Genomic DNA, 16,734 nt, shown 5'->3' on the forward strand with positions numbered 1-16,734 from the left:
AAGACCAGCCTGGGCAACATAGTGAGACTTCATCTCTACTAAAAATAAAAATTAAAAAAAAAATCAACCAGGTATGGTGGCATGCGCCTGTAGTCCCAGCTACTTAGCAGGCTGAGGTGGGGGGAATCACCAGCGTCTGAGAGGTCGAGCTACAGTGAGCCATGATGGTGTCACTGCACTACAGCCTGGGCAACAGAGCAAGACCTTGTTTAAAAAAAAAAAACAAATTCTTCCCTCAAACTTGCTTCTTTCCCCAGTGTCCCCTCCCTCACTCTTTATCTCCAGTGACAAGCCTCTTCCAAAGATCGTTTTTGACTCCTCCCTCTTCCTCCCTGGCCTCCTGCATGTAACCTCCCAAGTCCTTCCAATTCTACCTCCAGATCCGCTCTTGGCCTCCAACCTTACACCCTCCATCCTAGCTCAGCTCTTCATCATTGAAAGCCCAGATTCTGGCCAGTCCTGTAAATAACGTCCCACGGGGCAGGTGTTCCCCTCTCCTAGCCACCCGCATTAGGCAGAGAGGCAGCTTCCCTGACAACTCATTTCCCCTCTTAACACCTTTGGTATCCTCCACTGCTGCCAGGGTCACATCCAGCTCCTTAGTCTGGCATTGAGGCCCCTTCACAGTCTGCCCTGCCTGCCTGTCCATCTTGTCTCTGCTCCCTTTTGATTTTTAAGTTTGTACTGAAGCAAAAAATTGCGTATGTCATGTCTATTTTCATGAATTTTCACCGAGTGAGCACACCCATGAATCCAGCACCCAGATCCAGAAATAGAGCATTACCAGGACCCCAGAAGTCCTCCTCATGTCCCCCCTTCCAATCGCTATCCTCCTCCTCATCAGGGGAACCACTATCCTGACTTTTAATATGGTTTGCCTGTTTTCATACTTCATATAAATGGAATTATAAAACACAGACTCTTATCTTCTGACTTCTTTGGTTCAACGTTATGTTTGTGAGATTTTAAATATCTTTTGCACCCGGTAGCTATTCCTTTTCTTGTAACTATCAGTTTCCCTTCAGATTCTCCCTGTTTTTCCTCTCTTTCCAGAGTTTTCAGGAGGTTTTTTGTTTGTTTGTTTTTGTTCAGAGCTCATTAATTGTTACCAGTATGAAGGTTGATCTGATAGAAGCTACTTTGCCATTATTACAAACAGAACGTCTCCTTTTTCATTTTTATTTTGTTTTTCTCTTTTCTCACTTTGTTTTGGATTATTGAATTTGCCTTTCTTCTCATACTCCTTTCCCTTTCATTTGTTTGGAAGTTACATATTATATGTCTATTCTTTTTTATTTCTCTTTTGAAACAGGGTCTCACTCTGTCGCCCAGGTTGGAATGCAGCCTCAACTCCACCCCCTACAAGGCTCAAGGGATCATCCTGGGCTCAAGCAATTCTCCTGCCTCACCCTCCCAAGTAGTTGGGACCACAGGTGCATGCCACCATACTTAGCTAATTTTTTAAATTTTTTTGTAGAGACTGGGTCTCCATATGTTGCCCAAGTGAGTCTCATATATATCTACTTTTTTCTTTCTTTTTTTTTTTGAGACAGAGTATTGCTCTGTCACCCAGGCTGGAGTGCAGTGGTGTGATCATGGCTCACTGCAGCCTCGACCTCCCTGGACTCAAGCAATCCTCCCACCTCAGCCTCCCAAGTAGCTGGGATTATAGGTGCACGCCATCATGTCTGGCTAATTTTTTTAAATTTTTTTGTAGAGACAAGGTTTCACCATGTTGCCCAGGCTGGTCTCAAACTCTTGAGCCCAACCCATCCTCCCACCTCAGCCTCCCAAAGTGCTAAAATTACAAGCATGCCCCACTGCATCCAGACTGTATACATCTATTCTTAACATTCAAACTTTAGTTAGCAAAGTCCAAAATTAATTAATACTGCTACCTTCCTTCAAGAAACAAATAAAAAATGGGCTGAGCACAGTGGTTCACACCTGTAATCCCAGCACTTTGGGAGATCCAAGGCAGGAGGATCACTTGAGGCCAACAGACAGGCCTGGGCAACACAGTGAGAGTGTCTCTAAACACAAACAAACAAAACCTCCAAAAACAAAAAAAAAACACATGGACTGGAGAAGCACGGTGGCTCACACCTGTAATCCCAGCACTTTAGCAGGCCAAGACGGGCAGATCACTTGAAGTCAGGAGTTTGAGACCAGCCTGGCCAACATGGTGAAACGCCATCTCTACTAAAAACATAAGAAGTAGCTGGGCCTGGTGGCACACACCTGTAATCCCAGGTACTTGGGAGGCTGAGAAACAAGAATCGCCTGAACCTGGGAGGCCGAGGTTGCAGTGAGCTGAGATTTCATCACTGCACTCCAGCATCGGCAACAGAGAGAGGCTGTCTCAAAAAAAAAGTTTCTTAGTAGTAAACTACTTTAGTTTTGTTTGCCAAAAAATTATAATTCTCATTCTTGAAACATTTTCACTGTATGTAGGAGCCTAGAGTGGTATCTTATTTTAGTACATCAAAACTAATGTTCCACTGCCTTCTGGCTTCTGTGGATTCTGTCGAGAAGTTAGTCTGCCACCTTTTTGGTGATCAATCTATTCATGCCCACCCCAAATCTATTTTTTCTGGCCGCTTCTAAGATCTTTTACTTTGGGCCAGACGCAGCAGCTCATGCCTGTAATCCCAGCTCTTTAGGATGCCGTCGTGGGAGATAACTTGAAGCCAGGAGTTTAAGACCAGCCTGGGCAGCATAGTGAGACCTTGACTCTATTTTACATTTTTTTTTAATTTTAATAAAAAATAAATAAGATCTTTTACTTTGGTGTTCTACAATCATATTATGCCACATATAAGTATGGATTTTTTTCTATTTTTCCTATTTGGAATATTTGGTGCTGATCAGAAAATTCGAAAAGTTTTCTAGAAATTGTTTTTTCCCATTCTTTCTCTGCCCTGTGCAACTCTGATGAGATGCACACTAAGCCTTCTGTCTTTTTTTTTTTTTTTTTTTTGAGGCAGAGTCTTGTCTCTCACCCAGGCTGGAATGCAGTGGCACGATCTCTGCTCACTGCAACATCTGCCTCCTGGGTTCAACCAATTCTCCTGCCTCAGCCTCCCAAGCAGCTGTGATTATAGGCACCCACCACCACACCTGGCTAAATTTTGTATTTTTAGTAGAGAGAGATGGGGTTTCGCCATGTTGGCCAGACTGGTCTCGAACTCCTGACCTCAGGTGATCTACCCGCCTCGGCCTCCCAAATGCTGGGATTACAGGTGTGAGCCACCATACCTGGCCTAAAACTCTTTTTGTTTGTTTGTTTTGAGACAGAGTCTCACTCTATTGCCGGGGCTGGAGTGCAGTGGCATGATCTCAGCTCACTGCAGCCTCCGCCTCCCACGTTCAAACAATTCTCGTGCCTCAGCTTCCTGAGTAGCTGAAAGTACAGAGGCATGCCACCATGCCTGGATAATTTCCATATATTTAGTAGAGAAGGGGTTTCACCATGTTAGCCAGGCTGCTCTCGAACTCCTGAACTCAAAAGATCCGCCCGCCTCTGCCGAGACCAGCTCAGTCGGGGAGACCCTAACCCAGCGGCACTAGAGGAATTAAAGACACACACACAAAAATATAGAGGTGTGAAGTAGGAAATCAGGGGTCTCACAGCCTTCAGAGCTGAGAGCCACCAACAGAGATTTACCCACGAATTTATTAACTGTGGGGAAAAGAGAGATCAGATTGTTACTGTGCCGGTGTAGAAAGAAGTAGACATAGGAGGCTCCATTTTGTTCTGTATTAAGAAAAATTCTTCTGCCTTGAGATGCTGTTAATCTGTAACCCTACCCCCAACCCTGTGCTCCCTGAAACATGTGCTGTGTCAACTCAGGGTTAAATGGATTAAGGGCTGTGCAAGATGTGCTTTGCTAAACAAATGCTTGAAGGCAGCATGCTAGTCAAGAGTCATCACCACTCCCTAATCTCAAACCACTCCCTAATCTCAAGTACCCAGAGACGCAAAATACTGCGGAAAGCCGCAGGGACCTCTGCCTAGGAAAGCCAGGTATTGTCCAAGGTTTCTCCCCATGTGACAGTCTGAAATATGGCCTCGTGGGAAGGGAAAGACCTGACGGTCCCCCAGCCCGACACCCGTAAAGGGTCTGTGCTGAGGAGGATTAGTAAAAAAGGAAGGAATGCCTCTTTGCAGTTGAGATAAGAGGAAGGCTTCTGTCTCCTGCTCGTCTCTAGGCAATGGAATGTCTCGGTGTAAAGCCGATTGTACATTCCATCTACTGAGATAGGGGAAAACTGCCTTAGGGCTGGAGGTAGGACATGCGGGCAGCAATACTGCTCTCTAAGGCATTGAGATGTTCATGTGTATACATATCTAAAGCACAGCACTTAATTATTTACCTTGTTTATGATGCAGAGACCTTTGTTCACGTCTCTGCATCATACCTTCTGACCTTCTCTCCACTATTATCTTATTATCCTGCCATGCCCGATAATGATCAATAAATACTAAGGGAACTCAGAGGCCGGTGCCGGTGTGGATCCTCTGTATGCTGAACACTGGTCCCCTGGGCCCACTTTTCTTTCTCTATACTTTGTCTCTGTGTCTCTCTTTTCCAAGTCTCTCGTTCCACCTAACAAGAAACACCCACAGGTGTGGAGGGGCAACCCACCCCTTCAATTAACAGCAAACCAGTCATTAGCATTGTTCCTATAGATATTAAACTAACTAAAAGTATCCCTTATGGGAAACAAAGGGATGGACTGAATTAATTGCAGCAGGAGCATGCCCTTAAGACACGGATTGCTCATGTTTTTGTTTATGGCTTAAGAATGGGGAAAGGATTCCCTATTTAATAAATGGTGCTGGGAAAACTGGCTAGCCATATGTAGAAAGCTGAAACTGGATCCCTTCCTTACACCTTATATAAAAATTAATTCAAGATGGATTAAGATTTACATGTTAGACCTAAAACCATAAAAACCCTAGAAGAAAGCCTAGGCAATACCATTCAGGACATAGGCATGGGCAAGGACTTCATGTCTAAAACACCAAAAGCAATGGCAACAGAAGCCAAAATCGACAAATGGGATCCAATTAAACTAAAGAGCTTGTGCACAGCAAAAGAAAATACCATCAGAGTGAACAGGCAACCTACAGAATGGGAGAAAATTTTTGCAACCTACTCATCTGACAAAGGGCTAATATCCAGAATCTACAATGAACTCAAACACATTTACAAGAAAAAAACAACCCCATCAAAAAGTGGGCAAAGGATATGAACAGACACTTCTCAAAAGAAGACATTTATGCAGCCAAAAACACATGAAAAAATGCTCATCATCACTGGCCATCAGAGAAATGCAAATCAAAACCACAATGAGATATCATCTCACACCAGTTAGAATGGCGATCATTAAAAAGTCAGGAAACAACAGGTGCTGGAGAGGATGTGGAGAAATAGAAGCACTTTTACACTGTTGGTGGGACTGTAAACTAGTTCAACCACTGTGGAAGTCAGTGTGGTGATTCCTCAGGGATCTAGAACTAGAAATACTATTTGACCCAGCCATCCCATTACTGGGTATATACCCAAAGGATTATAAATCATGATGCTATAAAGACACATGCACACATATGTTTATAGCAGCACTATTCACAATAGCAAAGACCTGGAACCAACCTAAATGTCCAACAACCATAGACTGGATTAAGAAAATGTGGCACATATACACCATGGAATACTATGCAACCATAAAAAATGATGAGTCCATGTCCTTTGTAGGGACATGGATGAAACTGGAAACCATCATTCTCAGCAAACTATCACAAGGACAAAAAACCAAACACCGCATGTTCTCACTCATAGGTGGGAATTGAACAATGAGAACATATGGACACAGGAAGGGGAACATCACACTCTGGGGACTGTTGTGGGGTGGGGGAAGGGGGAGGGATAGCATTAGGAGATATACCTAATGCTAAATGATGAGTTAATGGGTGCAGCACACCAACATGGCACATGTATACATATGTAACAAACCTGTACTTTGTGCACATGTACCCTAAAACTTAAAGTATAATAATAATAAAATAAAATAAAAAGCCATTAAAACGGAAAAAAGAAATGCCTTTAAGTGGTTTTCCACCTGGGCAGGCCAGGTGTTCCTTGCCCTCATTCCCATAAACCCACAACCTTCCAGATTGGGTGTTAGGGCCATTATGGACATGTTCTAGTGCTGCAGAGGTTTGCTTATGGCCAGTTTTGGGGCCAGCTTATGGCCAGACTCTGGGGGGCTTGCTCCCAACATGTCTCCCTTCTTCGATTTGCAAAGAGATAAAAGCAAGGGCAGCTTTGTCACGGTGAGCTACTTCTCGCAGGAGTCGGGATCCGCATCTGCAGACTATACAAAGGCAAACAACATAGATTAAAAGCAGAGTCTTCATTGAAATCACAGAGCTTCCAAGTGTTTTTATCCATTTAAATGGGTTACTAGCTGCTAATTTGTCTGCAGCTCCTTTAAGCACTCCAGTTCCTGGCATTAAGGTCAGGTTGCCTGGGATGCTTTACATATTTGTTCTTTTAATTTTGCTATATCCAAAAACAAGTTTGTACGGTGTCCTTCTAGATGCCTTTTTATTCTTTCCTAAATTTTGATCTTATTAAGAGCATTTAATAGTTTTTACAAATCCTTATGTTTAGCTCCTAGAGCGGGCCATATCATTTGAGGTTAAGGTGCCACTATACCGTCATGGTTCCAGATAACAGGAACTTTTGCCGTACTTCTTATCAATTCTACCATCTGACTGTTTTGTTCAGATCATCTGAACATAGTGTGGCTGTGGCACGCAGACTGAGAGGTGCAGTTCAAGCTAAACATCCCCTTGGGGGACCAATTGATAATGATTCCATAGGAATCATTGTGCAGCACCTCTGCCTGTTCTGCAAAGCAATCTTCCTAAATAAGTATGTTCATTTTTTCTAACTGGGTCCAATCCTGTTTACAAATAGGTTTTTGAGGGTGGTATGCCTCAATTATAGGAGCAGATTTATTATGGTAAATACTGAGATCAGAAAGCATGTGTAACTGTGTCATAGAATGATTGCATCTAGGCATTATTACCAGCCCTTATTGAAGGAATACTCACGGCAGTGGTGATAACCACTATCATAGCTACCATTAAAGTATTCATTGTGACTGGTTGTCCCGCTTTCCTCAGGTTTTCTTCCACCATCTGTGACAGCTTCTTGATCTGTTCTTAGGTGGGTGGCTGTGTTCGACGGGTGTTGCTCACGACAGTTGGAGTCCTCCTCAGCGTCAGTCTCTACATGGCTGCAACCAGGAGGTCCTCTGGATCCTCCCAGAGTCTCTTCCTTGGCATCTGGCTCATGATAAGGTTTCAGGTGTCTTGATGGTATCCAAATCGGCTGTTGATTTTGGCCTGGAGAAACACAAGCATAACCTCTACCCCAAGTTATTATTTTACCTATTTCCCAACTTTTTGTTATTGGATCTCTTCACCAAATAATGCTAGATTTAGTTGTGTATGGGCTGTTCTGTAATCCTTATTTTTCCTTCTTTTTTGTTTTTATCATCAGTTGTTCATCTGTATGAAATCATAACTGAGCATTTTCAATTAACCGTGTAGAATGAACCACGTATGAAGAATCAGAAATCACATTAATAGGCATATCAAAAGCAGTCAATACCTCAATTACTGCTACAAGCTCCACTTTTTGAGCTGAGTATAGGACGTCTGAAAACCTTTACTTTTTGAGCCAGAATAAGAAGCTTTACCATTACTAGACCCATCTGTAAAAACATTCTCAGCACCTTCAATTGGTTTAAATTTAGTTATTTTAGGGAGAATCCAATTAGTGAATTTTAAAAACTGAAACAGCTTCATTTTAGGAAAATGATTATCGAGAATACCCATAAAGTCAGCTAAATGGGTTTGCCAAGTAAGACTATTTATAAAAGCTTGCTGTATTTGTGCCTTCGTGAGAGGGACAATAATTTTTCCAGGATCATATCCATGTAATTTAACAATCCGAGTTCTCCCAATCCCTATCATAGTAGCGATTTGATCTAAATAAGGAGTTGGAGTCTGTGAATTAGTATGTGGAAGAAAAAGCCACTCTACTAAGTCCTGTTCTTGGACAATAACACCAGTAGGTGAATGCTGAGTTGAAAAGATTAGCAAATCTAGAGTCTTCTCTGGATCTATTCTATTTATCTGAGCTTTATGGATTTGCTTCTCAATCAGTTGTAACTCTGCCTCAGTCTGTTTTGTTAATTGCCGAGGGCTAGTAAGACTAGGATTTCCTCTAAGAATAGAAAACAGATTACTCATGGCATAGGTAGGAATGCCTAGAGCAGGTCTTATCCAATTAATATCCCCTTGTAATTTTTGAAAATCATTTAATGTTTTTAGTTGACAGTGAATAATGTAACACTGTGAAAATTTTTTACGAGTAGGTTCAATTGCTTGCCCCACATACGTCTGGCAAATTGTTGGGCTGTTTGACATGTGGGAAGTTTGGGAAGTTTGGGAAGTTTGCACTGTGGCAACACTTTTCAATGATAACGCTTAGCAGGCTGCAGGTTGTTTACTGCAGGAATTGTAAATGCAAACCGTTCACAGTCTTGCTCAGCTAAAGGTATAGTAAAGAAACAGTCTTTTAAATCTATGACTATTAAAAGGCCAATTTTTTGGAAATATAGCAGGAGAAGGCAATCCTGGCTGTAATGCTCCCATAGGTTGTATAACTGAATTGATGGCTCTTAAGTCAGTTAACATTCTCCATTACCTGATTTTTTCTTAATTACGAAAACTGGAAAATTCCAAGGAGAAAATGTTGGAGCTATGTGCCCATTTTCTAATTGTTCAGCAACTAGTTTCTCTAAAACCTCCAGTTTTTCTTTAGTTAGTGGCCATTGTTCTATCCAAATTGGCTTATCTGTTAACCATTTTAAAGGTATAGGTTCTGGAGGCTTAACAATGGCCGCCATCAAAAATTTTTTCCTAATCTTTGGTGGGAACTTTGTTTTTCTGCTTGAAGCGGTTCTTTCAAACCTTGCAAATTTTTTTCTAGTCCCATACCAGGGACATACCCCATTTCATGCATTGTATGTTGACTTTGAGGGCCATATGATTGTTCTGGAATTAGAACTTGTGCTCCCCATTGTTGTAATACAGCTCTTCCCCATAAATTTATAGGTACAGAAGTTATAATTGGTTGAATAGTCCCAGGTTGTCCATCGGGCCCCTCACAATGCAATATATAACTACTTTGATATACTTTAGCAGCTTTACCAACAATGTTAAATTGAGCGGGTTGAACTGGCCACGCAGACGGCCAGTGCAGTACAGAAATGAGTGAAATGTCCGCTCCTGTATCTACCAAACCTTTAAATTTCTTTTCTTGAATAGTTATTTCACAGGTAGGACGTTTATCAGTAATTTGATTTACCCAATAAGCTGCTTTGCCTTGTTTATTTGTGCTTCCAAATTCTCCTGTTCGTTTAATTTCACTTTTTCCCATTCCCACATATGGCACAATCAGGAGCTGTGCTGTGCGCTCTCCTGGCTCTGCTTTCCAGAGAACAGAAGTAGATATAACAATTTGGATTTCCCCACTATAATCTGAATCAATGACTCCTGTATGTATTTGTATACCTTTTAAATTTACACTAGACCTTCCTGAAAGTAATCCTATTGTACCCGCTGGCAAGGGTCCACAGACTCCTGTTGGGACCTTTTGCGGGGGTTCCCCAGGCAGAAGGCTCACAGCTTTTGTGCAGCATAAATCTACTGCAGCACTACCGGCTGTGGCAGGGGACAGACATTGTACAGGGGTGAGGGAATGGCCTGAGCCAGAAATTCCCCAGTTTAGAACGGGGCCCGGGACGGGCCCCTCATGGCGTTTCCCGAAATCGGGTTCCCTTCTTTATCAAACTTAGAGTGACACTGACTAGCCCAGTGTTTTCCTTTTTTACATTTTGGACATATTTCAGGATCAGCAGTTTTCTATTTTCCCCTATCTGGCGGCCTGACTCGCTGATTTTTTCTACATTCTTTTTTAGTATGACCACGGTTCCCACAGTTAAAACAAGCTCCAGGCAATGGAGTATTTCCTTCATCCACTCTCAGTCCTGCCATTTGCCTGTGCGAACAAGGTAGCTTTATGCAGATTACCTCCAATACCATCACAGGCCTTGATATAATAAACTAAATGTGCTTTCCCTCTGACAGGTCGCAGAGCAGCCTGGCAATCAGGATTAGCATTGTCGAAAGCTAATAACTGCAACACTGTATCCTGAGCAGCCGAATCTGCAATCATCTTTTTAAGAGACTCCTATAACCGAGCTATAAAATCAACCTATGGTTCCCTTGGTCCCTGCTCTATAGCACTAAAGGAAGGGTATTGTTCCCCACCTGAAGTGATTTTTTTCCCAAGCTCTAATGCACACTCCTCTAAGCTGTTCTATGGCATCATCCTGCATGACCACTTGTGCATCTAAACCAGCCTAGCCGCCAACCCCCAAAAGTTGGTCTGCAGTTATATTAATTTGAGGTTGAGCCTGGGCATTGCGAGCAGCCTGAATGGAAGCTTCATCTGCCCACCAAGTTTTAAATTGTAAGAACTGAGCAGGAGTTACACAAGCTCAGGTAAAAGCGTGCCAGTCAGTAGGACTCATCCGACTGGAAACAGTAACATTCTTTAACAGTCCAATTACAAAAGGAAAACCTGGTCCATACTCATTTATTGCTTGTTTTAATTCTTTGAGTAATTTAAAAGGAAAAGGCTCAAATGTAGCTGTAATATTTCCCTGTTGATCTTGGGGGTGTATTCTAACAGAGAACTGCCAAGCCTCTAAATCACCCTCTTGTCTAGCTTGCTGAATTCCTGCCTGAACAGAACTAAGAGCCGTCGCTCGAGGCGCTGCTTGAACAGTCACTGGGGCAACTACTTTTCGCCCAGTGTCCTCCGGAAAAGAAAGATCTGGGGGATCATTTTCTTCAAAATAATAATGAGGGGATGCAGAAGGGTAGGGATGAACCTCTCCTTCCTTTGCCGCTTTAGCTTTAGCTGGCAAATAAACATGCTCTGTAACCTCTTCTGTTACTTCGCTATACTCTTGTTCCTCCTCGTTATCAGTGTGAAAAGGTTCCAAGGTGAAACAAACCAGACCCCATACCCACCCCATTGTTACCCTGACGCTTCCGAACTCTCCTTCTTACTCACCACGGGGATTGCTTTAAGAGTACTCAGGTGTCCTCCAGCTAGTTTTCCATTCCAACCGTCGCTCTGGCGACCCTTTGACCTGGATTTGAGCCCCCACGAATGGACGCCACTTGCCGAGACCAGCTCAGTCAGGGAGACCCTAACCCAGCGGCACTAGAGGAATTAAAAGACACACACACAGAAATATAGAGGTGTGAAGTGGGAAATCAGGGGTCTCACAGCCTTCAGAGCTGAGAGCTCCGAACAGAGATTTACCCACATATTTATTAACAGCAAACCAGTCATTAGCATTGTTTCTATAGATGTTGAATTAACTAAAAGTATCCCTTATGGGAAACGAAGGGATGGGCCGAATTAATTGCAGCAGGAACACGCCCTTAAGACACAGATCACTCATGCTTTTGTTTGTGGCTTAAGAATGCCTTTAAGCGGTTTTCCGCCGTGGGCGGGCCAGGTATTCCTTGCCGTCATTCCCGTAAACCCACAACCTTCCAGCTTGGGCATTAGGGCCATTATGGACATGTTACACTGCTGCAGAGATTTTGCTTAAGGCCAGCTTTGGGGCCAGTTTATGGCCAGACTCTGGGGGGCTTGTTCCAAACACACCTCGGCCTCCCAAAGTGCTGGGATTACAGGTATGAGCCACCACACCTGGCTTGTTTTTTTTATTTCTTTAAACATTAAACAGGCCAGGCGCGGTGGCTCACGCCTGTAATCCCAGCACTTTGGGAGGCCGAGGCAGGTGGATCATGAGGTCAAGAGATCGAGAACATCCTGGCCAACATGGTGAAACCTCGTCTCTACTAAAAATACAAAAAAAATAGCTAGGCATGTTCGTGGGCGCCTGCAGTCCCAGCTACTCAGGAGGTTAAGGCAGGAGAATGGCGTGAACTCAGGAGGCGGAGCTTGCAGTGAGCTGAGATCGTGCCACTGCACTCCAACCTGGGCGACAGAGCAAGCAAGAGTCCATCTCAAAAATAAAAATAAAAATAAAAAAATAAATATTAAACAGGCTGGGTGTGGTAGTTCATGCCTTAATCCCAGCATTTGGGGAAGCCTAGGTAGGAGGATGGATTGAGTCCACGAGTTTAAGACCAGCCTGGCAACATAGTGACACCCTATCTCCACACACAAAAAAATTAGCTAGGCATGGTAGTGCACAGCTGTAGTCCTAGCTACTTGGGAGGCTGTGGTGGGAGAATAGCTTGAGCCCAGGAGGTCAAGGCTGCAATGAGCATGATCGCATCATTGCACTCCAGCCTGGATGACAGAGAAAGACACTGTCTCAAAAAAAATCAAAAAACAGGCCGGGCATGGGGGCTCATGCCTATAATCCCAGCCCTTTGGGAGGCTGAGGCGGGTGGATCACGAGGTCAGGAGATTGAGACCACCCTGGCTAACACAGTGAAACCCCATCTCTACTAAAAATACAAAAAATTAGCCGGGTGTGGTGGCATGTGTCTGTAGTCCCAGCTACTCAGGAGGCTGAGGCAGGAGAATCACTTGAACCCGGGAGGCAGAGGTTGCAGCGAGCCGAGATCGCACCACTGCACTCCAGCCTGGGCAACAGAGTGAGACTCTATCTCAAAACAAAAAACAAAAAACAAAAACACCATGTTATTTTACTTTTGATAATTTTGTATTCTGAATACTTTGTGGGTCTGATTCTGCTGTTTACATCGTCTCTTGGTTTTCACCCATGGTGCCTTATTTTCTTATGATTTTTGGGATTGTTGACAGGGAACTGCTTATTTTCCCTGACCCTGAAACTTTGTCTCAGAATTCCTTGAGGCCTGGATTAAAGCTATGTTCTTTTTTTTTTTTTTTTTTTTTTTTTTTTTTTTTTTGAGACAGAGTCTTGCTCTGTTGCCCAGACTGGAGTGCAGCAGTACAATCTCGGCTCACTGCAACCTCTGCCTCCCGGGTTCAAGTGATTCTCCTCCCTCAGCCTGCCAAGTAGCTGGGATCACAGGCATGAGCCACCACACCCTGCTAATTTTGTATTTTTAGTAAAGATGGGATTTCGTCATGTTGGCCAGGCTGGTCTCGAATGCCTGATCTTGAGTGATCCACCCGCCTTGGCCTCCCAAAGTGTTGGGATTACAGGCATGAGCCACTGCGCCCAGCCTGTATGTTCCTCTTGAGAAAACGTGTTTTTGCTTGTAGTAGTTATCCTGGTGCACCACCAACATGAAACTACTTTAAATAAAATTCCACCATTTAGAGTGTTGAGACCACCTAAGCAGTACAAATTCATGACAGTGTCAAAATAGACAAATGGGTTTCTTTCTTCTTCTTTTTTTTTTTTTTTTGCTCTGATGCCCAGGATAGAGTACAGTGGTACCATCCTCCCACCTCCTGGGTAGCTGGGACTATAGGCACGCACCACCATGTTTCGCTAATTTATTTTTTTATTTTGTAGAGATGATGTCCCCCTGCATTGCCCAGGCTGGTCTCGAGCTCCTGGGCTCAAGCAATCCTCCCACCTCAGCCCCACAAAGTGCTGGGATTACTGGTGTGAGCCACCAGTTCTACAAATGACAGCTCCATATCTGAAATGTTGGAGCCTCTGAACCACCCCTGGTTTTGTCTCCCCTATAACATGCAATGGTGTGGGAGTGGGGAGAGTATCAGAGCAACCCACATAACACAGCCTGAGGCACACACTTCCCTGGGCCGTTTGCTGTTCTGAGCAATGCAGTGTGGGAAGTCCTGTGGCTCTGTGGGAGTGCAGGGGTGAGCAGTGCTGAAACAGGACAGCCTGGATGCAGAGGCAGTCAGGCCTCCAGGACCATTTCTCAACTCCAGCCTCCAGCCACCTCCCAAATGCAAGCTGAGTGTGGCGCTCCCTGCTTATCCCATGGGTAAGGGCTCCTCAACCCCTCCAGGTTGAAGCCAAATTCTTTATCAGGGTGACCCAGTCCTCCGGGGCTCCCCAGTCTCATTTCTCTCCCCCTCTGCCTCCCCACATTTCCCACCTGGTGCTCCAGCCACACTGCTCACGCTCCCAAACAGGCTCTTCTCCCTCATGCCTGGGGCCCTCTCCCACACACACTGCGCCCTTTGTCTGAAGGTCTTCCCTAGCCCCCGTCCCTGATGGTTCTCTGAGTCAGCCAAGCCTCTTCTGAAAGCCTCCTGGCCCACCCAGGAGTTTGGGGTTTCTAACCTGTGTCTTCTCCATCCTGCATGCCCCAACCTGGGCCCACTGCCACTTTCCATGTCTGACATCCTTACAGGCTATAAGCCTGCTCTGTGTTTTTGATGTGCACCAACTCTATTAATAAAATGGCTGTTTCACATCTGAAATGCTGGAGCCCCCTGACAGCCCCTGCTTTCTTCTCTCCCACAGTATGCCATGGGGTGGATCCCCAGAGCCTAGCACAGTGCCTGGCACAGAATGCGTGCTCAGTAACTTGTTTAGTAATTTATGCCCCACGAGAAGTGTCACAGACAATGGAGGAGTCTTTGCAGCTTGGAGTCGGTGCCAGGGCTGTTCCTCCTGCCAAAAACCAGAGCCAGATGAAGTCTCTTTCCTCCCAGACAGCCTGCAGAGCTCTTTGGAGCCAAGAGAGGTGGCGAAGCTCTGTGCCTCAGAGCTCGGCTCGCCGGCCTCTTTCCCAGGGAGGACAGGTGACACACGGCCTGCAGAGTCAGAATGACAGGGCATGGGCATCCCTTTCTGCTGCAAACTGACTGTGGCTGGCTTCTGTGAAAATGGGTCATAAGAACGCCTTCCTCAGCCAGGTACAGTGGCTCACGCCTGTAATCCCAGCACTTTGGGAGGCTGAGGTGAGTCGATCATTTGAGGTCAGGAGTTCGAGACCAGCCTGGCCAACATGGTGAAACCCCATCTTTACTAAAAATACAAAAATTAGCTGAGTGTGGTGGTGCGCACCTGTAATTCCAGCTACTTGGAGACTGAGGCAGGAAAATCGCTTGAACCCAGAGGGCAGAGGTCGCAGTGAGCCAAGATTGTGCCAATGCACTCCAGCCTGGGCAACAGAGCGAGACTCTGCCTCAAAAAAAAATAAATAAATAAAAGAATGCCTCCTTCATAAGAGTGTCACAAACACTAAATAAGCAGCAGTTCCAAAATGAGGATGGTTTGTGCAGGGGGTGCCCTCGTGGACCGTAAGAACTAAGTTCTTGATTTTTCTTTCAAAAATAGATTTGTCCAGCATTGCTGTTAAATATTCTTGCCAAAATAAGTGACTGTCCCATTGTAAATGGGTGTGAATAAGAAGGGACAAGTAGATGGATAAAATCAGGCAGATAGGCCCACAGTCAGCCTGACCTGCATTTGAACTTAACATAGAGGTGACTTGGGACAAGTCTCAACCTCTCCAAGCCTTGATTTCTTTGCCTGCAACATGGGGACATGAGAGTCATTTGGCAGTGTTGTGTGACACGTGGATGAAATTAAAATGTGGGACACTTTGTAGGAAATCACAAATAATATTATTAATAAAAGCAGAAAAAATGCAAGCCAGACTAGGTGAGACTTACCAGTATGGGGCTTGGGGACAACCCTGGAGTCACATTGTATAATTCTAGTGGTTTGTTGTTCCTCTAGACTTCTTTTCTTTTCTTTTCTTGTCTTTTCTCTTTTTTCTTTTCTTTTTTTTGAAACAGAGTCTCACTCTGTCACTCAGGCTGGTGGTCAACGGTGCAATCTCGGCTCACTGCAACCTCCACCTCCCAGGTTCAAGTGATTCTCCTGCATCAGCCTGTACTGTAATCCCGAGTAGCTGGGATTACAGGCTCGTGCCACTATGCCCAGCTAATTTTTGTATTTTAGTAGAAACAGGGTCTCACTGTGTCGGCCAAGCTAGTCATAATAAACTCCTGACCTCAAGTGATCCGCCCGCCTCGGCCTCCCAAAGTGCTGGGATTACAGGTGTGAGCCACCGTGCTGGCCTTTTCTTTTCTTTTTTCTTTCTTTTGAGACAGAGTTTCGCTCTTGTTGCCCAGGTTGGAGTGCAATGGCACAATCTCGGCTCACCGCAACCTCCGCCTCCCAGGTTCAAGCGATCCTCCTACCTCAGCCTCCCGAGTAGCTGGGATTACAAACATGTGCCACTATGCCCAGCTAATTTTTGTATTTTTTAGTAGAGACAGGGTTTCTCCATGTTGGTCAGGCTGGTCTCAAACTCCCGACCTCAGGTGATCCGCCCACCTCAGCCTCCCAAAGTGCTGGGATTACAGGCGTGAGCCACCACGCCCGGCTCGCCCTTTTCTTTTCTTTTTTATGGCCAGCTCTTAAACAGAAATTTCCTCTAGACTTTAACTGTAAAGCATATGTGGTTGTTACTCGAGATGTAGCTTCTGTCATTCTGTTAACTTTTTGCGGCTATCATAATATCCCAGTTAACACACCCTTCCACGCCTTCTTACAGAAGGAATCTGGGTGAGGCCCAATTAGCATTTGGATTCTGGAGTCCGGAGTGGGTGGCCTGAGAGAGCAGCCCCCATAAGAAAGGGGACTCACAAAAATGTTCCTGCTTGT

The 16,734-nt window shown here is 44.7% G+C and overlaps 1 protein-coding gene across 1 annotated transcript in view; it reads right to left on the reverse strand.

Moving 5' to 3' along the window:
• Positions 1-6,073: 6,073 nt before the first annotated feature.
• The window catches only part of ACOT11 (acyl-CoA thioesterase 11), a 169,048-nt gene continuing 158,387 nt past the window's right edge, over positions 6,074-16,734 (reverse strand). The window contains exons 16-17 of the mRNA XM_054544407.2: positions 11,229-11,381; positions 6,074-7,420 (exon numbers count right to left, since the gene is read on the reverse strand). Of these exons, the coding sequence (XP_054400382.1) occupies positions 7,379-7,420; positions 11,229-11,381 (195 nt within the window). The 3' untranslated portion in view covers positions 6,074-7,378. The remainder of the gene's footprint in view (positions 7,421-11,228; positions 11,382-16,734) is intronic.

This window comes from Pongo abelii, chromosome 1, assembly GCF_028885655.2.
Source record: "Pongo abelii isolate AG06213 chromosome 1, NHGRI_mPonAbe1-v2.0_pri, whole genome shotgun sequence".
NCBI classification, from domain to species: Eukaryota; Metazoa; Chordata; class Mammalia; order Primates; family Hominidae; genus Pongo; species Pongo abelii.